Source organism: Notolepis coatsorum (genome assembly GCF_963971535.1).
Source record: "Notolepis coatsorum genome assembly, chromosome: 16".
Classification (NCBI taxonomy): Eukaryota; Metazoa; Chordata; class Actinopteri; order Aulopiformes; family Paralepididae; genus Notolepis; species Notolepis coatsorum.
In genome coordinates, this window is record NC_140180.1 from 59,009,151 (window position 1) to 59,032,886 (window position 23,736).

The 23,736-nt window shown below is 43.6% G+C and overlaps 1 protein-coding gene across 1 annotated transcript in view; it reads right to left on the bottom strand.

Moving 5' to 3' along the window:
* The window catches only part of pmf1 (polyamine modulated factor 1), a 32,514-nt gene that overhangs the window by 5,069 nt on the left and 3,709 nt on the right, over positions 1–23,736 (bottom strand). Inside the window, exons 2-4 of the mRNA XM_084332415.1 lie at positions 16,885–16,990; positions 15,076–15,173; positions 9,975–10,170 (exon numbers count right to left, since the gene is read on the bottom strand). Of these exons, the coding sequence (XP_084188541.1) occupies positions 9,975–10,170; positions 15,076–15,173; positions 16,885–16,990 (400 nt within the window). The remainder of the gene's footprint in view (positions 1–9,974; positions 10,171–15,075; positions 15,174–16,884; positions 16,991–23,736) is intronic.

Sequence of the window (23,736 nt, forward strand, 5' to 3'; positions counted from 1 at the left end):
CGTGATGCGATCAGTTTTTTAGCTACTGTGATACCCGATAAAACCAATCTCTTTAGCTGTGGATTTACTGCAAACTCAAAAACATCATTCAATAGTAATACAGAGGGGTGTAATGGTATATTCCAAGATACGAGTTTTGATAATTGATGGGTCACATCTTTCCAGAATGCCTTAACTGGTGGGCAGTCCCAATACATGTGCATAAATGTCCCTTCGTCTCCATTTGTACATTGGGAGCATTTTGAGTCTTGTTTAAGGCCCATTCTGTTCAGTCTTACAGGAGTCAAGTATGTCCTGTGAATATAGTTAAGATTGATTTGTTGATGGTCCGGGTTCCTTGATGAAAGACGGACATTTGCCCATGCTTCTTGCCAATCAAAGTCACTTTCCAGGTCTGGTATATCCCTCCTCCAGACAGAGTCTAGTTGGAGGGTTTCATACGAGGACGTTAGTAATTGATAATAAAAACCTGATACAAAACCTCTCAATGTATCTCTTTCATAGAAGAATTTGTGGTATCTGTGGTGTTCAACTGGTATGTCTAATGGAACACCGTGAGACCTCAAACATAGGCGTAACTGTATGTAAAAAAGCCATGTGGACTCTGTGAGGTTAAACTTTGTGCATATTTCTCCATAACTACAAAAACCCTGGTTATTAAAAATATCCCCTAATGAGTGTATGCCTTGCTCTTCCCATATAGGGAATCTTATAGGACGTTTTTCCATTAAGAGTGCATTGTTATTGAATATGGGAGTATGATTATGCCATTTTTGAGGGTTAGGATATTTTTTTTGTGTTTCACGCCATATCCGGATTGCATGGGTAATTATGGGGCCAAATTTCCGCTCACAGTGCTTGATTGGTAGTTTAGTGTGTGCTATGTCTTTCAGTCTATGTGGGGCTACTATGTTTTCTTCCAATTTTCTCCAGGATGCCAATGCCTGGGGATCAAACCATATTGTCAATGGTCTTAATGTGTATGCCTTAAAATATTGGAAAAAATCTGGAACTGCCAAGCCGCCGTCTGCTTTATTTCTCTGTGCGGTGGATCTTTTTATGCGAGGTGGTTTGTTATTCCAAATAAATTTGTATGTGGAGGAGTGTAATCTTTTCCAGTAACCCTCTGGAGGGGGTAACGGTAGCATTGAACTGATGAAGTTGATTCTTGGTAGTACATCCATCTTAACTATTGATACCCTTGCCTGTACTGAGTTTTTAAGTTTTGCCCACCTGTCCAGGTCGTCTTTGATTTTGTTCTGTATTTTTGTGTAATTGTGCTTCACCGTTTGTCTTATGGTGGGAAATATTTCCACACCCAAGCATCTAAAATGTTTTACCATGGGTATCTCACCTGGGAGGGTTGTGTCTTTTTTTGCATGGGTGTTAAGTGGAAGGAAAGCCGACTTCGGCCAATTTATTTTAAATCCCGATAAATCACCAAAGTTCTCTATCAACTTGAGTAGATGAGGCAATGTGGTGTTGGGGCTTTGCATGAACAATATTACGTTGTCCGCATATAAACTAATTTTATGTTGTGTGCCCTTGATTACGATTGGTTCTATGTATTGGGATTGTCTTATATATTGTGCTAAAGGCTCTAATGATAGATCGAATAGTCCGGGACTAAGAGGGCAACCCTGTCTGGCTGAGCGTGATACCGGAAAGATTTTGGAGATGAATGTACCTGTTGTAATCATGGCCGATGGGTCTTTGTATAATACTTTAATCATATCAATGAATCCTTTCCTAACCCCATCCTTTCTAATACTGCCCAGTAGACTTTTAAAGCTATCAGCTGGAAGTATTGCTGGTCCGATATGTCATATATTCAATTTGAGTCTTAAAGGGGCTATGTACTGCTATTCCTAGCACTATTTGGGCAACTTTGCACAATTCCTGTTAGTCTATTGAAGACATTTGTAAGGTTTTTAAAAAAAAAATGCATTGTTTTATATTTCTAATCAAGTACTCAAAACCATCATTTTTCAGCCTCAAGATTTCAGGCTGTTATGGCCTGGCTCCGCCCATAAGCACTTTGAGTGACAGTCAGTCCACACAGTCTGCACTGGTAGACAGAGAGAGATAGAGAGAGAGAGAGAGAGAGAGAGGGAGGGGGTGGGAGAGAGAGAGAGAGAGAGAGAGAGAGGGAGGGGGTGGGAGAGAGAGAGAGAGAAAAAAAGACAGGCCGTTATTGACAAGGCCCCCTCTCTCTCTCTTCCTTTCTCTCCCTCTCGGTGATGAGTCAGCGCGGCAGCTTGTAGTTTTTTTTCTTCCCTTTCTTTCAATCTCCCGTTTGCGGGTGTGTGGCGCGCCTGCCCATTTAATACCATTTAATTGCATTTAAACAAATTCAAAATGACTTCTCCCTTAACACTTTGAATGCCCATCACGAGATATCTCGGGTTATCAGCCCGCCCCCTGAATGCCCATCACGAGAATTCTTGTTTTTTTTTTTTTATTAGCGATCTGAATTCATATTTCATCAACCGAGTCTACCGTTGGTAAACCTGCCCACCAGGCGCTCAGATGTGGAAAAAAGCGCCCCCTATCGTCTCCCAGATGGTAATACACCCTTTTGGATTGGACTTGATGAAAATGGATGAGAAAAAAAAACTCCGGAATCCACATTTTACTTCTCACGCATGTAACCGGAGCCGATCAGATTCATTCTGGACCCTCAGCACAGCGTGTAATATGTGTTTTACAGTATATGCGTTGGATCAATAAAAGGATAGATTTTTGGAATGGCGATCAGGAATTGGAATAATCCATTTGGATACCATCTGATCTCAGGTAAGGAATCTATTTGACCAGTCTTAGGATAATCAGACCTGTTTTCACAGAGATATAAGCTTTTCCCCTATATGTGATATGGCTGTTTGACTGTAAGAGCGATCAGGAACTGAGAGAATCGATTTTCAGCTCGCGGCACCAGCGTGCACACGTACACATATACTATCGATAATCTAGCGTTTATTTGAAAACGATTCCTAAATAGGCCGAAAAATGACAACGTTCTAGAATATTACAGTACAGGGCGATTATCATGGAATCTTTTTCCCCCCTTGAAAACAAGGGCTTTTCAAAATGCTATAAAACGGAAATTAACCAATAAAAAAACAATCCGCTTCGACAATGTTGACTGGAAATGAGTCATTGATAAGCGACGGGCAGATTAGACACATAGCCATAATTTAAAACATAGATTAGGCAATATTAATGCTAAAATTGAAGTGGATGGTGGGCATTCAAGCACTAAATGTGCACCCCCTGCTGGGCACTGAAAGTGTTAATAACATACATTCTGACTTTCAACATGCTTATAAACCTGGCTATTCAACATGCACAGCACTTACACAATTGGCTGATGATTGGCTAAGAAATATTGACTGTAAATTATTAGTTGGTACAGTACTGTTAGATTTGAGCACAGCTTTTGATCTCATTGATCATGAACTGCTGCTTACAAAACTAGCTGATTATGGTTTCAAACACTCAGCTACTAACTGGATGAAAAGTTACTTATTCATGAGACAACAATGTGTCCTGTTTAATGGAACTTTATCAAGAGTTAAAATGCTACAATGTGGCATTCCTCAAGGAAGTTGCCGTGGACCATTATTATATTCAATATTTGTAAATGATATGCCACATACCGGTAGTTTAAAAAATGCAAGCAGTTCCATCTATGCAGATGACACTACAATATATGCTTCGGCAAACAATGCCAAAGACCTCAGCAGTCTTCTTCAAAGCGAGTTAATGCAGATTTCTGAATGGGTCATGGTAAATAAGCGGAAACTAAATGCATCCAAAACAAAATGTCTAATTATTTGCTCAAAGCATGCTCAGAGAGAGAAACGCAGATTAAATATTTCTTTGCAGGGTGCAGATATTGAACAAGTTAAGGAGAGTTATAATAGATGAAACACTCTCTTGGTCAACTTACATTAACAATATTGTAACAAAAATTTGCAGAAGTATTTCAATTATTAGACGGAACGCCTATTTTTTAACTGACACAGCTACCAAGCAAGTCATACAATCACTAGTTGTCACATATGGACTACTGTCCAGCAATCTGGTTAAATGCATCTAAACAAGACTTAAATAAAATACAGCTTACTCAAAATAGAGCTGCAAGACTTGCATTGCATAGCTCAATAAGAAACAGTGTTGAAAAAATGCACAAGGAACTGTCATGGATGAGAGTCAATGAGATACTAGTGTGTAGTCTTATTTAGTTTATGAGAAATATTTATACTTTACATAAACCTGTGTGCCTCTTTTCGCAGCTGGTGCTTACTAGTGATGGTCATGGCTATGGCACTAGACAAGCCTTGAGGGGTCGGTTGGCCCTGCCGAGACCCAGAACTGAAGCCTTAAAGAAAACTGTATTGTACAGGGCAATGTCCTACTGGACTAGACTTCCACAGTATTTGGTTCCAATTACCAGTAAGGTGGGATTCAAGAGGAGACTAAGAGGGGCTGTAATGCAGAAAGAGATTGATTTTGGTTGGGTCTAATCTGTGTCTAATGAATGGGTTCTTGTGTTGGGTTATGTGTTGATTTGGAATGTCTTTGTCTAGTGGTTATGAGGAGTATTAGTGTATGGAATGTCGTGCTGTTTTTGAGCACGTTTTAGTTTTCTCTGAAATGTCTCCATTTGTTGTTTTATTGATATTTGATTTGTTCTATACGTTTGTATATTTGTTATTGTTCTATATTTGTTTGTATGTCTGATTTTGATTGGTTTAATCTTTAATGTTCTATATTTGTTTTGATGTTGTTTTATTGATTATTCTTGTTTGATTTTTATATGTTTGTATCCAGACCCCAGGAAGAATAGTCACTGCTGAGGCAGTGACTAATGGGGATCTGAAATAAAGAAATAAAGAAGAAAATGCTTGTCAAGACGCATAATGTAAAGACATGAAATTATGCTGTTGGCCTTGTTATTACACTACCTTGGTGGAAGTTGCAATATTCAGTGAATTGTTTGGAAAGTGCAATGTTTATAATCCCAGGACTGTTGGCATACATCTTTTCCACAAACAGAGCTAGGCAATCTGACATGCGATTGCATTTGCAGGTGACTTGCCTGCAACAATTAAGTGACCTGGCTGGCAAGTAACATAAATTAGGGAAACCCATAGGAACCCTCATTTTGGCATAGGCAGCAGGTCATCTGAAAATTAAATCATGCGTCAGATTGCGTAGCTCAGTTTGAGGAAAAGATTATAGACATTGCACTTTCCAAACAATCGATTAAATATAGCAACTTCCACCAAGGAAGTGTAATAACAAAGCTAAAAACGTCATTTCACATGATCTTTGAAAATCCTATGGTATTTTCACCAGTTAAAAGAAAACTGTTATATTACTCTTGCTTGCACATCGGTCACTTTTACAAATGCAGACAGAAGCAAGTTTAGAGTTTCAAGTTCAAGTTCAAGTTCTTTAATAGTTGTCATACAGAAGTACAGAATACTTTCATACAAAATGCTTCTTACTGTTACGCTCCAGAGACTGTGCTAGACAAGATAGTATCAAATAACATAATAACATAATATAGCATGAATTTAGAAGAAGAAAATGAGGTCACAGTGTTCGGTATAGACATATGTACAATGTTCTGAGTTACCATATAATATACAATACACAATACTATGCAGTGTACTAATGTACAGTACTATCTAGTGCAAAGCAGAAATGGGATGAGGTACAATTTTAGGTACAATTTACAGTAAGGTGTACGAGTTGTAGTGCAATCCTTCATCCATAAATATAAAGTGTGGGGAGTGGGTGCTACAGTGTGTTTGTTTAAAGTGGGTGTGTGCTATAAAGTGTGTGGAGTGGGTGCTACAGTGTGTTTGTTTAAAGTGAGTGTGTGCGTGTGGATGTGTGTGCTATGTGCGTTTGGTGGTTGTTGTTGTGTAGTGTTCATTCATTGTTCGTTTAGCAGCCTGATGGCCTGGGGATAGAAGCTACTTCTGAGTCTTTCTGTGCTCGCCTTGAGACTCCGGTATCGCTTGCCTGACCGCAGCAGTTCAAAGAGGCAGTTGTTCGGGTGACTGGAGTCTTTAATGATTCTCTTAGCCTTGCCCTTGCAACGCTTGTAGTAAATGTTCTGGAGGGTGGGGAGCCCCCCTCCAATTGTGCGTTCGGCTGCACGTGTCACTCTTTGTAGTCTGCTTCGGTCTTTTGCAGTGCTATTCCCAAACCAGGAGGTGATGTTGCCGGTCAAGATGCTCTCTATTGTACATGAGTAGAAGTTCTTAAGGATCTTCTGGCTGACTTGGAACTTCCTTAGGCGCCTGAGGAAGTAGAGGCGTTGTCGTGCCTTCTTCACCACACTGTTAATGTGTGTGGTCCATGTCAAGTCCTCGGATATGTAGGCTCCGAGGTACTTGAAGCTGTTGACTCTCTCAACCGGTGCCCCGTCGATGCTGAGGGGGCTGTAGTCCTTGACCCCCGACCTCCTGAAGTCCACAATCATCTCCTTTGTTTTGCTGACGTTCAGGGAGAGGCTGTTTTCCTGGCACCATCCCGCCAGGACCTTGACCTCTTCCAGGTAGGCCCTCTCGTCGTTGGCAGAGATCAGGCCCACCACCACTGTGTCGTCAGCAAATTTGACGATTGTATTGCTACTCCGCTGAGCCACACAGTCGTGTGTGTACAGGGAGTAGAGGAGGGGACTCAGAACACAGCCCTGGGGGGCCCCTATGTTGAGGGTGATGGATGAGGAGGTGCAGTTGCCTGCTCTCACCACCTGGGGTCTGCCAGTCAGGAAGTCCAAGACCCACTGGCAGAGGTCATAGCCCAAGCCCAGGTCCCTGAGCTTGGCTATGAGTATGGAGGGGACTATGGTATTGAATGCCGAGCTGTAGTCGATGAATAGCATTCTCACATAGTTCCCCTGCCTCTTGTCCAGGTGTGATGCTGCTGTGTGCAGCACATGGGATATGGCGTCCTCCGTGGACCTGTTGGGGCGGTATGCAAATTGCAGGGGGTCCATGTTGATGGGGAGGGAGGAGCAGATGTAGCCCTTTACTAGCTTCTCAAAGCACTTCATGGCTATGGAGGTGAGAGCTACAGGGCGGTAGTCGTTGAGGCAAGCAGGCTTGGATTTTTTGGGTACAGGGATAATAGTGGACTTCTTCAGGCAGGTGGGGATGACAGCCTGTTCTAAGGACAGGTTAAATATGTCAGTGAATACTGGGGCCAGTTGGTCGGCACAGACTTTTAGGACGCGGCCGGGGATGCCGTCCGGACCTGCTGCCTTCCTGATATTCACTTTTTTAAAGGTCCGCCTCACCTCATGCTCTGTTACCCTGAACACTGCGCCTCCATCAGCAGCCGACCCCCCCCCCCCCCATTGCCGAGGCTTGTGAGCTGGTGTTGTTATTACCAGCATCAAACCTCGCATAGAAGGTATTGAGGTCGTTTGCTAAGGAGATGTCACTGTTCAGTTTGAGGGAGGCGCCTTTGTAGTCTGTCATCGTTTTGAGCCCCTGCCACATAGCTCTAGAGTCAGCTTGTTCAAACTGGAGTTCAATTTTATCCCTGTAGCGCCGTTTGGCCTCTGACACTGTCCTCCTTACGTTGTGTCGCGCCACCTTGTGGTCATTCATGTTGCCTGCCACTAGGCCGTCATTGTATGCTTTGGTGCGCTCTCTCAGAGCTTCACGGACGGATTTGTCTACCCAGGGTTTTTGATTTGGGTAAACTTTCATTTTGGTAGTGGGGATTGTTTCTTTCACCCTAGTACAAACATAGTCCAGCACTGTCTCCGTGTAGGCATTAATGTTATCTGTGTCGCGGAACACAATCCAGTCTGTGTGGTGAAACACTGACCGGATCGTCTCTTCTGACGTCAGATCCCATTTCTGCACCTCTCGCGAGACTACGGGAGTACTTTTAATTCTCTGTTTGTACTTTGGTGAAAGAAAAATTGACGCGTGATCTGATTTACCAAAGCCACTATCAGAATGAGCCTTGTAGCCACCTTTAAATTGCGTGTAACAGTGATCTAGGATGTTACCGCCTCTGGTGTTGCAAGTCACATGCTGATAGAAGTCAGGCAATACCTTTCTCAGATTGGCGCTATTGAAATCTCCCAGTACTAAAATGGCGGCGTTAACGTTAGCCACTTGTATTCTATTTACCTCGTCGTGTAGTCTGGAGAGCGCAACCTCTATCTCTTCTCTATCTCTATCTCTTCCTCTGATCATTCACTTCTCTCGGGCCCTTGTTACACAGACTGTTTTTGTGTTTGTTTTGAATACGTTTTGAATACGTTTGCTGTCCCCGTTAGATAGAAATGCCGTTTTGGCAGGAAACGTTTTGGCCCTACTGAAAACGCTAAATTGTGTTTCCGTTTTGGAAAAACGCCAAAAACTCGCCGACAACGTGTCATGTAATCTGCGCGGAGCCCACATCTGCGTGCCCTCACCAACGTCCGGTGACAACAGAGCTATATAAGGACCCCAGTCCAAGCTACAACAGTCTGCATTCCCTTAACAATTTTATTTTTTTTTTTATCTTTTTCCCCCTCCATTTTCCTCCGATTTTTTCCCATCCCAATGTTAGTCGTTATGCCAATTCCCAATCCCCTTCCTGGTCGCTGCACACTTACCCCCCACAGTCGGTCTGGGAGAGTGGAGGCTATCTGTATACCTGTATACTGTTTTGTTTTACTACCTGTACCCCTCCCCCCTCCCCCCATGCTGCTATGATGCCTGAATTTCCCCAAGGGGATCAATAAAGGAATATCTTATCTTATCTTATCTTATCTTATCACGTGCTTCCTCCGACACACGTCCAGCCAATCAACCGCTTCTTTTCACCTGGCAGCGCGGATTCTCATTGAGAGGGCGTAGCGTGTGGAAGGATCACACTATCCCACTCAAGTCCTATCCGCGCTTAGCAGGCGCCCCGACCGAACTGTAGGAGTCGCTGTTTACAACGACTCGGACCCACCCCGCCAGCTTCTCCCACCCTCTAATACTGCCAATTGTATTAGTGTGAACGGCCAGCCAAGCTGGTGACAACCCCGGAGCTGTGAGCTGGATTCGAACAGGCGAATCTAGCCGCTCCGGCGTTTGGTGACGAACGCAATCTCCGTTACGCCACCTGACTGCCCAGCTCCCTTAACAATTGTTTGTATTGAGCCGTATTGTATTGTACCCATTCTGCAATATGTTAAATAAAGTTTACATCCATTCATTCTGCTAGCATTAACGATTGCATGAGCAGCTGGCTAACGTGAGCGAACGTTAGCTACCAGACCCGGTTAGCTCAGAGCCCCTCTTTCAACATAACAAGCATTAAACAAAATGGCCCAGTCATCTATTCACTTTTGTTTAATACATGAGGCGTTGTCACTAATGTTATCTAGCTACTGATAGCTCCCGATATCATCCTGGTGCTGGCTGACTAACTAACGTTAGCTGCTAGCCACAATGCTATACTGTTATACTGGCATATTCCATTCACGTTAGCATGTAGCTAACAATATCAGCAATCTTTTTTGAGACTAAACTATCCGCTCTTGGTGGTCACTTGTGTTGATGTTAGTTTTGTTTCATCAACAAATGAGGCAGAACACACAGTGAATGTATCCGTTTTTGTTTATTGCACTTTATTTCTTGCTGAAAAATAATACTTCATTGGCTAAAATGGCTCGCGGAGGCATTTAAAGATGGTGGCTTTTGAGATTTTGAACAGGATGTGGAGTGTCCTCATTCAAGTTCTGATTGGTTGAAAATTGCCTTCATGTTCGCCACCTACTGCCACCTACTGCTTTGGCATTGTACTACATCACTGTGCTCAGGTGACAAAACGAAAGTGCTCAGGTTGCAAAACGAATGTCTGACTCGCCTACTGCTACGTTGCGACCTGGAAAAGCGAAACTCATCTTCAAAACGAAACGAAAACATCAGTCAGTCTAACCGCAGCCTCGGTCTCACCTTATACTGGTCCACAGCTGTTGCGATGTGTTGTTCTGCCTGAGTGATGGCCTCCCTGCCAGCCTGTACCTTCACAGCCAGGGCCTTGTTCTCCTTCCGGATCTTCTTGAGCTGTTGCTGCAGGTAAAGCTCCTGCTTCCTGTAGTAGGGCATCACAAAGCTACACAGGTCCTCCTCTGGCACCCCACTGGGACGCCTGGGGGTAGCAGGGGGAAGAGCAGGGTTGATGAGGTTTTCAAGGAGTAATAAACCACAAATATACTAGGGGTGGGACACATTTTTTTCATACTTCCTCTTGCAACACGTTATCGATACGCAGACTGCAAATGTCATCTTATTAGATCAAACAGAAGATGTATATATATTTTATCGCAGATGGTAACAAGGTTTTCTGTTGGGGACATAATTAATAATAATCACGTTAATAATAATAGATCAAATTTCTATAGCGCCTTTCATGAAACCCAAGGTCGCTTCACAATTATAACAAAAAATAGGGCTAGAGAAGTAGGGAAAAAAGGGGGGATGAGGGCATGTAAGGGATAATGGACCTAATCTAATCTAAACTAAATAATGGGGAAAAGCCTTGGTGAAGAGGTGTGTTTTTAGAGCAGTTTTGAAGGTGTCCAGGGTTGGGGCGTTGCGGATTTCGGGGGGGAGAGAGTTCCAGAGGGTAGGGGACGCCACGCTGAAGGCTCGGTCACCGAAAGTCTGTAACCTGGTGTGAGGGATGGAGAGGAGACCCAGATCAGAGGATTGTAAGTTCCGGGATGGAGTGTGCTGGTGGAGGAGATCAGACAGGTATCGGGGGGCGAGGGCATGGAGGGACTTGTAGGTGAGGAGCAGGAGTTTGAAAGTGATGCAGAACTTGACTGGGAGCCAGTGGAGGTGGATGAGGGTGGGGGTGATGTGGTGCCAGGGCTTGGTGTGAGTGAGAACCCTGGCAGCTGAGTTATGAACATACTGGCTGGAGCCTGTCCAGGGCTTTGCTGGGTACCCCGAACAAAACTCTGTTGCAGTAGTCCAACCGGGAGGTGATAAATGAGTGGATCAGGGTCTCAGCCACAGAATCTGAGAGTGAGGGTCGGAGACGGGAGATGTTTTTGAGGTGGTAGAAGGCAGACTTGGTAACGGATTTGATGTGGGAGTGAAATGAAAGTGTGGAGTCGAGGGTGACGCCCAGGTTACGGACTTCGAGAGACGGGGAGATGGAACAGCCGTCAACGTGGAGATCTCCAACCTTCCGGAGCAGTGCCTTGGGGGCCACAACCATGAGCTCTGTCTTTTTGCTGTTGAATTTGAGTAGTTTGGTTGACATCCAGGTTTTTATGGCGTGGAGGCAGTTGACTAAGGACTGTGGGAGGAGCTGGGAGGATGGTGAGGTGCTGAGATAAAGCTGAGTATCATCAGCGTAGCAGTGAAAGTTGAGTCCGTAGTGACGTATGATCTGACCGAGGGGGAGCATGTAAATGGTGAATAGTAGGGGACCCAGCACGGAGCCTTGGGGGACACCGTGGTTGACTGGGGCCGGGGGGGAGGATGAGCCGCTGACGCTGCATTCAGTGTGTGCTAAAGAGGCACTATGCAATTTGTTGTACATTGCTTCATGTACAATTGGCCAGTTTGTGATGCACACTAAATAATCTGATAAGCTTTCATGTCAATTCTGTGAATAAATGCATAATTCCAGCACACTTTGGGACAATCTGATCACATCTCAGTCTTTCTCTATCCAGCATACAGACAACGCCTCAAGCAAGCCCCCCCCCCCAGTAAGTAAAACTGTTAAAAGTGTGGAATGAAAAAACTAAACTGGTGCTTCAGGACTGCTTTGGGAGTACAGGGACTGGGACATGTTTAAAACTGCTGCTCTGAGGGATGACTACTGTGGATTTAGAGGAATATGCTTCCAGTGTAGCTGGCTACATCAGTACATGTGCCCACAAAACACTACAGGACATACCCAAACCAAAACCCCTTGATTAACTGTGAAGTTCGGTCCAAGCTACTGAAGGAAATCGGAAATCGTTTTCAATTAATTATGACAGGCATGTATGTAAAGTACAGATCTATAGATCTTTCGTTTTAACAGATCCTCTGTGTGTAAACTCTGAGGGCTGTAGAAACAGACAGGGCACTCTGGGCGGGGAGCCAGGGTGGCTAGAGGCGAGATAAGAAGTCGGCAGCCAAGGCCATCCGCAGATGAGCTTTACGTCAACATTCTTGAGAGGGGCGGTCGGATGGTGTGCAAATAAGATAATACTAATAATTGTCGGTTCCCGTATATGAAATGAAAGTGGCTTGCAACTTTACTGCTGGTAAAATCACTGTTTATTTCTCGTTTTGCATAGTATTACATTCCACTTCTATAAACAAAATCCTACCGTAAGAGCCTTTTTATTAGTCTTTCCTTCGAGCTAAGTTGGACTGAACATTTCACTGTCAAAAGCGCAAATGTAAATAAGGTTGCGTCGCAACACTGTTTTCAAAATAAAGGTCATATATACAAATATGTGATGATCTCATTCAAGGAGCACTACACAAGCGAGCGCGCACACACACACACAGTTTGTTGTTTTTGTTCTATTAGTGATTTACACACTTTCTCAGTTGGTTCATTATAAAAGATACAAACCTGAAAACAAACGCACTTAAATGTTAAATAAAAGGACCACAGTAATGAGGCAGGAACATATTTTTTTAATAATGGTCAAATTGTTATTAAAAAATTTGCCCCTAAATTTTTTTTTTGTGTGCCCCTAGTGAAAAAGCTTACCGTACAGCCCTGTTGCTGTGGCCCATTGTCACCTCCATATATTTATTTTGAAAACACTACTGGATACACTGAACGGAAAGTGCAATAATGTCAATGTTACTCACTTGTGCCTTGTATATTATCTTCTACCATTTAAAAAAATCTGTGTGATTTTGTGTGACGGGCGGACTAGCAAACTAAGATTTTCATTGTACGGCAAACAGTCTGTTTAACTGTGCACATGACGATAAATAACCTTGAATCTTGAAATTGTGATGTATCGTAGAGTTAATTTCTTGCAATATATCGATTATCGCAGATATCTTGTATCGTGATATTATTGTTATCGAGGGCCAAATTCGTCACAGTATCATAAATTACTTGTATCATCCCACCCCTAACAGTTGTGATTGGATGATCAAGAAAAGAAGGTGGGGCGCCCTCGCTCCTGGGGGATAATTTGTCGCATGTCCTCCCCACTTCTTCTCCCATTCACCCTCTTCTCTGTCGGTCATGTCTGACCAGAAGGGGTAGCAGGCGTAAGTAAGTAATGGGTCTGTAATTAGCGACATCTGTTGGGTCTCCAGATTTAAATAGAGGAATGACAGCAGCAGATTTCCAAGTGTCAGGGACGACACTGTTGCACTGTCTAATGGACAGGTTTATTAGATGGGACATTGGGTGGGCGAGGGTGTTCTTGTGCCTTTTCAGGAATGCAGTATCCAACCCAGACGTCTTTAGTTTTTGTATTCCTCAGAGCTGATGATTTTCTCTACTGCAGATTCTGATATATCAGGGATTGAGAAAACTAAGTTTGTATCATCTGCGGGGGTCAAGTCGATGGCTGTGCTTTGTGAGCTTTGGGCCAGCTCCCGAACAGAATCTATAGAAAACTGATTAAATTACTCTGAGATTATAGTAGGATCTTGGGTTAACCTCTTAAACCCGGACCGGAGATGACATCACGTCATAAATCAATATCTCTAGACTGTATGACATAATGTTGCGTTTTTTTTCAAATGTAGCCAAGAGTAAAGACCATAATCCTGTCAAAACAGCAGTCATAGTGTATATTTTCAACAATACGTTTGTTTACCAATAGGGTAAAGTGTTATTAGTGAGATTTTAGTTTATGGAATGTGTTTATAATTTAGCGAATATCCGCCATTTTGAATTTGCATCGCTAAAAGGTTTTGTAGTCATATGAGGAGATGACATCCAGAGCTCTCAATGAGCAACTCAAGTTCAGACCTATGTTACTCTATTTCATTAGCACTAAAAGTGAATGTTATCTTTCAAAAGAGACCAGGCTCATGCATGTGCTATAAGTATAAAGTATAGTATTTTGGTTTGCAAAAAAAGTATGCAAGTCCTCAAGTAAAAAAAATGCCACTTTTGGGGGAGCCTGTTAAGAGGTTAAGGATCCATTCACTTTGATTTCCAGTTGTTTTGATTGATCATTATCATTCCCGATTAATTTATGAAGGTTTTTCCAAATTACTGTATTTCATCATCAATATAATGCATTTGGGGCTATATATCACGTTCTGGAGAAAGCTGCAGAAAGAGATGAAAACATACTTATACATTAGACCATACTTTACTATGAATATGTGAATGAAAAAGTTTAACGTTGCTACACAATGAACAATACATATAGGACTTTGAATGGGCCCTAATAATGGCAATGTAGCAATAGAATTTAAAAAGTTATAGCCCTGCAAAGAAGGGGACTTTCTCCAGACAAATAGCGCTGGCAATCTATGGTATATCATTAATTTAACCTTAGGCAACCAAAGTGTTAATAGGCCTAGTACCAAAACGTTTTTTTTTTTTTTTTTTTTGCAGAGTTTCCTTGTCAGCAGAGTGGTATTGTGGTCGGATAAACCAGTCAACAGATTATGGGACTTGGTGATTCTCTCTGGTCTATTTGTAAACATTAAATTAATTTGGGTCTGGGACAAGTTTGTTATTCTAGTTGGGCCTTTCACTGTCTGAGTCAGGTTAAAATGATCAGTGATCTCCTTTAGTATTCCTTCCGTTCCTTTATCCTGCACCTGGTCTCTAGGATATAGAATATAGTATACAGATCCTATTATGTATACCATTATTATTACCGATTTAATTCTGCCATTCCACTATTATTACTATGTTCTACTCTATTATTATTATTATTATTATTCCATTATCATATTTTCTGCCTGTGCCTCCCCTCCCCCCATGCTGCTATGACACCTGAATTTCCCGAAGGGGATTAATAAAATAACACTTGACTGGACTTGAAAACAGGCGGGATGTGCACACAGCTACTCTACTGTGCTTGGTAAAAGTTAATTAATTACCCACCATGCAGGCTCTGTGTTGTTAGCAGCCTTCTCCAGCTTGTCCAGCTCATCCAGTTTACACTGTAACTGTCCCTCCTCCATCAGCCTGTTGATATCCTCCTGCACAAACAGACAGAACGTAAGAGGCTAGGGCTGCCTGGAAACTCGACAGAGATACATACAGTGAGTCCGTTACACACAGTCCCCCGTTCAAAATTTAAATTAAGTATAAAAGGAAATTATACTGAATGTACCCTAGTGGTAGCAATCATTTAAGTACACTTTCTGGATAGCATTCTTGTATTTCAGTGTTGGAGAGCCTTCAGTCCCCAATGCAATTGACCACTATTAGGTTATTCCTCTCTAGACAGACTTGCACTTTAAAAGTGCATTGTGTTCATCAAGTTATCCCATTTTATTCAAAGTAACTAGCAACAAGATAACTAACAGGGTTCATGTAAATGTAGTGGAAGTAGTAGTGTTATAAAGTAGGACGTTTCTTTTTAAATAGAAGGTCCAGGGTTCGATTCCCGCTTGGGGACCAGGTTTCCGCGATGCCAGGTACCCATGTGGGGTATCTCCCGGGCCTTTCTGTGTGGAGTTTGCATGTTCTCCCCGTGCTTGCAAGGCCCCCCGCCCCCCGCCCCCCCGATAAGAGAAACCCAATGGAAAAACATGCACAACAACAAGATCGCTAGCGCTGTGGCGTCCTTGACGAAGACGGACAGGAGCACTTGGATGGTCCCCGGGCGTGGCTCACGCCACAGCCCTCGTCTGCTCCCGGCTGCCCTTGGAGGGAAGGACGACGGGATGGCTTAAGCGCAGAGGAGTATCGCATCGGCGATCCTACAAAAACAATGCATGCGTGTGTGTGTGCTAACCGCATGTGCTAACCGCTAACATTGAGTGTCGTTGCATGCCCATTAAAAGACCTCTGCGACAGGTCCTGCATTATTATAATGAGTGCTCCTGTTAGAGTCTACAAGGTATTCTTGTTTACCAGAGAGGAGATCCGATACAAGAATCTTGTTCGTTGGTTGACTTTTTTGATTACATTGGTTGCCATTTTGTCACAGGAAAGATTTGCCTCTAGGATGGAACCCAGGTAGGTAATTTCATATTTCCTTGTGACAATAATGTCACCCACTGTAACAGAGAAGCGGTTGGCCTTGCCGAGTTTGCTATTTGATCCAAAGAGAATGGATTCTGTTTTACTCAGGTGTAATGATAGTTTGTTATCAGCGAGCCAGGTGCAGATTCTGCCGAGTTCAGAGTTGAGGGCTTTTGCAACATGCAACTTGTCCCCGTCAGAGACCAGCAGGGCTGAGTCGTCTGCGAACAGGAACAAGTTGCAGTCACAAGCTGATTACATGTAATTTGCATAAATTAGGAACGGTAAATGTCCTAGTATGCTTCCTTGTGGAACACCACAGCTCACTGGGAAGGGGGGGGGGGGGGGGACAGTGTACCGTTCACCTCCACCATCTGTTCTCTCCCCTCCGGGTTGGATTGCATCCAGCTCACTGATAAACTATCAAAACAAATAGCTTTTTTAGCTTATCAACCAGAATGGAGTGATTGACAGTGTCGAAAGCCTTTTGGAGGTCCAGCAACGGAGGCTCTCTTCCATTGCTCTGACGCACAACAGAACAGGTGCCAATTAACTAGAAACAAGACAGGGGTAGCCGTTTAAAAATCACACCACAGATCCTTAAAATGGAAATACTCAAGTCAAGTAAGTAGCACTTATGTACAGGAACTCTCATTCTCTCACACACACTCACTTCCTGTACCTCTGTCATTTTCTTCCATACACTGTAACTTGCCCCACCTGTATGGTTTTCTGTAGGTCTTCAATGAACCTCTTGTGAATGGTCTCAATTACTTGAGGGTTGCTCTTGTAGAACGGATGGAATGTGTGGGCAAATCTGTGAAAACTGACAGTAACAGCAGTTTCAGTCAAATGTGTTGAAGCACTCAGCTGTCTGCAAATGCATAGCTGTTATAACTCAATTATTTTAGCCATAAAATGTTACACCAATTGAATAAGTGGAACCACCATTATAAACCCTTCACCTTGAGAAACGGCTATGGTCAAAAACCATAGGCAAAATTGCGTCCGCAACCAGGCGGATCTTAAACCGATCACGTGACTCCCCAGGTCTATTATGTTGGGCTCACTTGGCATCATCCAGGTCAGGTTGCGTGTATATTTTCCCTAACGGAGTTGCACTTCCGCGTTCGGTTTGCGCGATCTGATTGGCCACTGACGCTTTTTTCAGCACCAATCGCGTTACTCCTAACAATCGCGCCAGCAGGCTGTTACCCTAACCCTAACCTTAACCAACTAACCCTAACCTTGTCCTTAACCAACTAACCCTAACCTTGACCTTAACCAACTAACCCTAACCTTAACCAACTTCGAAAGAGAGCGACTTCGAAAGAGTCGCCAAGCTTAACCAGTTTGTTAGGAGTAACGCGATTGGTACTGAAAAAAACGTCAGTGGCCAATAGGGATGGGTACTAGGCTTGGGCGGTATGACGGTATTACGGTATACCAGAATATTTCGAAATCCCGTCGGTATGATTCTCAATACCGTGACGTCACAGACTGCTATTACACTGACACGGAGTTGATTGTAGTGCACAGCACGCGCCAGCATAGGGTTACGTGGCTATCGTTCTGTGAGCTAACGTTGGTACCTGGCTGGTGCTGGCTAACTGGCTATCGTTCCGTGAGCTAACGTTGGTACCTGGCTGGTGCTGGCTAACTGGCTATCGTTCCGTGAGCTAACGTTGGTACCTGGCTGGTGCTGGCTAACTGGCTATCGTTCCGTGAGCTAACGTTGGTACCTGGCTGGTGCTGGCTAACTGGCTATCGTTCCGTGAGCTAACGTTGGTACCTGGCTGGTGCTGGCTAAATGGCTATCGTTCCGGGAGCTAACGTTAGTACCTGGCTGGTGCTGGCTAACTGGCTATCGTTCTGTGAGCTAACGTTAGTACCTGGCTGGTGCTGGCTAACTGGCTATCGTTCTGGGAGCTAGCGTTAGTACCTGGCTGGTGCTGGCTAACTGGCTATCGTTCTGGGAGCTAACGTTGGTACCTGGCTGGTGCTGGCTAACTGGCTATCGTTCTGGGAGCTAGCGTTAGTACCTGGCTGGTGCTGACTAACTGGCTATCGTTCTGGGAGCTAGCGTTAGTACCTGGCTGGTGCTGACTAACTGGCTATCGTTCCGTGAGCTAACGTTAGTACCTGGCTGGTGCTGGCTAACTGGCTATCGTTCTGGGAGCTAGCGTTAGTACCTGGCTGGTGCTGGCTAACTGGCTATCGTTCTGGGAGCTAACGTTGGTACCTGGCTGGTGCTGGCTAACTGGCTATCGTTCTGGGAGCTAGCGTTACTTAGTACCTGGCTGGTGCTGGCTAACTGGCTATCGTTCCGTGAGCTAGCGTTACTTAGTACCTGGCTGGTGCTGGCTAACTGGCTATCATTCTGGGAGCTAGCGTTAGTACCTGGCTGGTGCTGGCTAACTGGCTATCGTTCCGTGAGCTAACATGGTACCTGGCTGGTGCTGGCTAACTGGCTATCGTTCTGTGAGCTAACGTTGGTACCTGGCTGGTGCTGGCTAACTGGCTATCGTTCCGCGAGCTAACGTTGGTACCTGGCTGGTGCTGGCTAACTGGCTATCGTTCTGGGAGCTAACGTTGGTACCTGGCTGGTGCTGGCTAACTGGCTATCGTTCCGTGATTTGTTTACTTGGTAACACGGGTTGCTAAGGAATTTAGGTTTGAGGTTGAAGAAAGTGCACTTTTAGGTTGAAAGAACGGCCCTAATGGCAACGTGTTTCAATATAAGCGTTATGTATGGTGATAACGAGTATTGTTGTTTTCATGTCAACGTTCACACGCACAATATACGCTTACCTAGGATTTTACTTGATTCAACAACAAAGCAGTCGGGGCAATGGCAAGCCGAAAACTGTCGAAAATGTGGTTATTTGAAGCTTCATCTGTGGACAGCAACGACACCAAATGCAAGATGATGATGTTACCTGGCCAGTGCTTCTGCACTTGTTTTCTTACTTGCACACAGAGAAGACAAGGACCACCATTATCTAACCCATAGATCAGCTATTTATCACCCTTGTCAAACTGCGTCACGACATGTCCTTTGACCTCATCTCTCAGAGGTGTGTCAAAGGCAACAGTCATCAAAGTGTTCTGGACCTGGATAGACCTGACGGTCAAGCTTGACTTCTTGATTAGATGGCAGGACAGGGACCACATATTCTCAATCATCTCCCCAGTATTCAAAACAAAGTTTCCTCGTCTCACATCGATCATAGATTGTTTTGAAATTTTCATCGATGCACCCAGAAATCTCAAAGCTCGTGCTCCATGCTATTCCTCCTACAAACGCCACGCCACAGTGAAAGTGTTCATATCATGCAGCCCAGTGGGTCACATTAACTTTGTGTCCCAGGCCTGGGGAGGCAGAGCCTCAGATATAGAGCTGCCGCGGTATTGATGTTTTCCTTACCGCACGGATTTGCAAAATATTTCCTACCGCCGCGGTTATTACTGCACGCACAAAAAAAAAAAAAAAAAAAAGTTTGAATGCATTTTTTTTTTTAGTAGTAGTCTACTTTTTATAGCATATAGCCTGCCTCTAGTCTAAATGTCGATCTTTAGAGGATGACTTTGCAGCATGAATATTGTTTGGGATTCGGCAAGCACGCATTAGTTATTTAAAGTGAAACACGGATTTGAAGTTTCCCCTCTGGTCGTGCGCCGTTCACTCGGTGTCCCGGGCAGGGGTGGTTACCCCCCCGACCCGTTCTTATTATTATTACTATAAAGTTACTACTTTATAATAAAGGCATTCGTTTTGTGGCATTACCATTATATAGTTATACGTTCAATAACATCAGCGTATTTACCGGACCATCTCAGTTACTTTCTTTGCTCAGAGCGTGCTGAGTTGTCCCATTCTGCGGTCTGTTAATAAAGTTTTCAATCAGACAAGTGTATAGAACGAAGGGCTTTTATTATAACATTCGTTGCAGACAGTAAAATCATTATGTCTCGTTTAGTACTCCTGATGAGCGATGGTAGTCCACTCCGGCGGGGAGCTAAAGCTAACGTTATTAGCCGTATTGTGATGAGCTCTGATCAATGGCTGACATTCAGGATGTAAAAAACTGCAGGACGCTCCCAACGTGTGACGCGTCTCTCTTCTGACCAATCAGTGGTCTGCAATGTTTCACGTGACTTTTCTGGTACCCAATAGGGTCGCTTGGAACCTCATAGAGGAGTAGGGTATATCTGCAGAGCCGAAAGCCCAACGAGAGGAGGGTACTTCATTATTATTATTATAAAAAACAGCGGTGATGCGGTATTCAGCCTACTCTGCGGTGGCCGTGATGTAACAGCGATACCGCGGTAATGCGGTAATCGCAGCAGGATATCCACATTGTCAGAGAGTGTGGATTTATAAACCCTGCGCTGCACATGCCCGGGGATCAGATCCTGGCAGACAGGGGTTTCACACTTGAGGATGACTTTGCATCTGTTTGCGGTGCACAACTCATTCTACCCCCATTTACAAGGAACAAGAAGCAGCTGTCTGCAGAGGAGGTGGAGAGAGCCCGGAAAATCTCATCAGTGCGGATCCACATTGAGAGGGTGATTGGACTAGTCAAGAACCGATACACAATACTAAAGGGTCCAGTTCCAATTCGTTGTGTTCAGAGTCTAGCAGGTGAAGCCAATCGTGATCAATACAGCAGCATCGACAAGATCATCCGAGTCTGTGCTGCTTTGGTGAATCTGGGAGACAGCATTGTTCTCAAGGATTAGAGAGACATTTGTGATTGACCTGTAGGCTGTGATACAGGACTAGGATTATTATTGCAGATGTTTTGCGTTAGATCTCGCTGATAATTTGCACTATGAGCCATTGTAAGTAAAACAAGATTAAATTGACCAATCAAGGGGAAATAGTATAATAAGCAAAAGTATCTGCAAAAGATATTCTACTACTCAATATTTGATCAAATACAAGATATTTTCACTTGATACGATTTTATTTTTTGCAGTGTACTGTCTTTGCCCTGTGAGCCAGATTACAATGATTGTGTTACAGCGTAGTGTTTTGTGTAAATATTGTTATGGTGTAGTAGACTATCTTACAAAAAAAAAAACACACAATAAAATTTAAGTGTAACTAAAATACATTTATTGTCAACATCCATCTCTTCTATGGTACAAAACAAGACAGCAAGAAGGGTACACCTCTATCAGCTGAGTAACAATTCCATTGGCAGGATTAATCTGTGCCCACGGTCCTGGTGTAGCCGAGGCGGACGGCGGCCTCCACCTTGAAGAGCAAGGCTGCTACATGGCTGCATGTTTCGCCTAAGCTGAATAAATCATATGAAACCATGTAAGCTCTATGCACAAATCTCATTAAGTTAACAGTCACTCGAGACAAGGACACTAGTATTGGTGCAGCTATATAACATGTATCGATACTTCACAAAATTTGTGGCAACAGTTTTTTTTATTATTATTATTATTTATTTTTTTAAATATTATTTTGTATAACTCACCCCGCCATACAGTCACAGTGACCTGCAACCACCTTTCCCGTGCCATCTAAGGCCACCCAAGGATGATGTGGATCATCATTCACTCAATAGGATGGTCTGACATCTGCCCACAACAAGGTGCACCTTGTCAGTTTCCTGTTGAACACTGTTTCTACCCAACCAGAGACAAAGAAGCGGTATGCCTCTAAAGACTTATAGTTCTCCATGGCTTCTGATGAGAATACACCTGAAATAACATAAGACATAATGTAACTCTGGCCTGATCAATATTCTTCAGTTTTTTATCTTATCTCCTATCGGTACTGTTGTCATTATGAATTGAAAATGGGGGACCCTGATGTAAACAAGACGAAAGACTTTCTCTGGTCTGCATCCCTTTAACAATTGTGTGTATTGAGCTGTACTGTATTGTACCCATTCTGCAATCTGTTAATAAAGTTTGCTAGCTCTAGTTCATGACAGCTAGCATAGCTAGTCCAACAATGTAGTAGTACTACAGTAGCGATATCAGCTTATCTTATCTTATCGAATCTTACGTGGATGTTTGATCAGGTAGTGGTACACATTTGGGTATTCGAGAGATGGCCAAGTCTTTGTATTGTTCTCCCAGTGGTCTGCAGGTGTCTTGTATGGACAAGATTGTAAGTCAATCAGGGCAAGCTTTGACTCATATCTCGCCTTTGTAGTGATTGTAATGGTACATAATTCACCCACGGAACTATTGTTAGGAACCTTCTAGAACATTAGCTCTGCCTGAACATTATGGAACGTTTGTGATGATGTCATAGTAGTACATTGTAGACCTTAGTTCTGCCCGAACGTTTGTGATGATGTCATAGTAGAACATTCTAGAACCTTAGTTATTCCCGAACATTCTGGAACGTTTGTGATGATGTCATAGTAGACAATTCTGGAACGTTGGTGATGATGTCATAGTAGCCCTTCTAGAACATCGAACATTCTTATTTAAGCGCATTCTGTTTAGCTTTCCAGTAAAGTACTGCATCGTGTAGGTGTACTCAATAAATACTATTCACTCTGCCTCGAGCCACTGTCTGCGACTCCAATATTTCCTCGTTTACTTTAAGCCACTGCAGCAACGGCTTTGCCTGAAGAATTTACTACATGACCGGGACGTTCTAGCTTGTTTGCCGACAGGATTCGGGAAAAGTTTGGTCCGTTCGGAGGCATCTTCCAGGGGGAGTACATACACTATGCTTGCACCTCATGGTACCAAAGCACCTCAAAGGCGCTAAAAACAAAATTACAAACATCTCAAAACAAACTGGTCAGACTACTGCTTGACCTTACTCCTAGAACCCACCTCACCCCTGCCCACTTTGACAACCTAGGATGGCTTAGAGTAGACGACAGAGTAGAGCTGCCGCGATTACCGCATTACCGCGGTATCGCTGTTACATCACGGCCACCGCAGAGTAGGCTGAATACTGCGTCACCGCTGTTTTTTATAATAATAATAATAAATTACCCTCCTCTCGTTGGGCTTGCGGCTCTGCAGATATACCCTACTCCTCTATCGAGGTTCCAAGCAACCCTATTGGGTACCAGAAAAGTCACGTGAAACATTGCAGACCACTGATTGGTCAGAAGAGAGACGCGTCACACGTTGTAGCGTCATGCAGTGTGTTACCACCAATCGGCAAGCGCGTATTAGTTTTTTACGTCCTGAATGTCAGCTCATCACAACACGGCTAATAACGTTAGCTTTAACTCTCCGCCGGAGTGGACTACCATCGCTCCTCAGGAGTACTAAACGAGACATAATGATTTTACTGTCTGCAACGAATGTTATAATAAAAGCCCTTCGTTCTATACACTTGTCTGATTGAAAACTTTATTAACAGACCGCAGAATGGGACAACTCAGCACGCTCTGAGCAAAGAAAGGAACTGAGATATGAATAGAGTATTGCTTGCCTTGCTATGGTCCGGTAAATACGCTGATGTTATTGAACGTATAACCACAAAACGAATGCCTTTATTATAAAGTAGTAACTTTATAGTAATAATAATAAGAAAGGGTCGGGGGGGTTAGGGGTAACCACCCCTGCCCG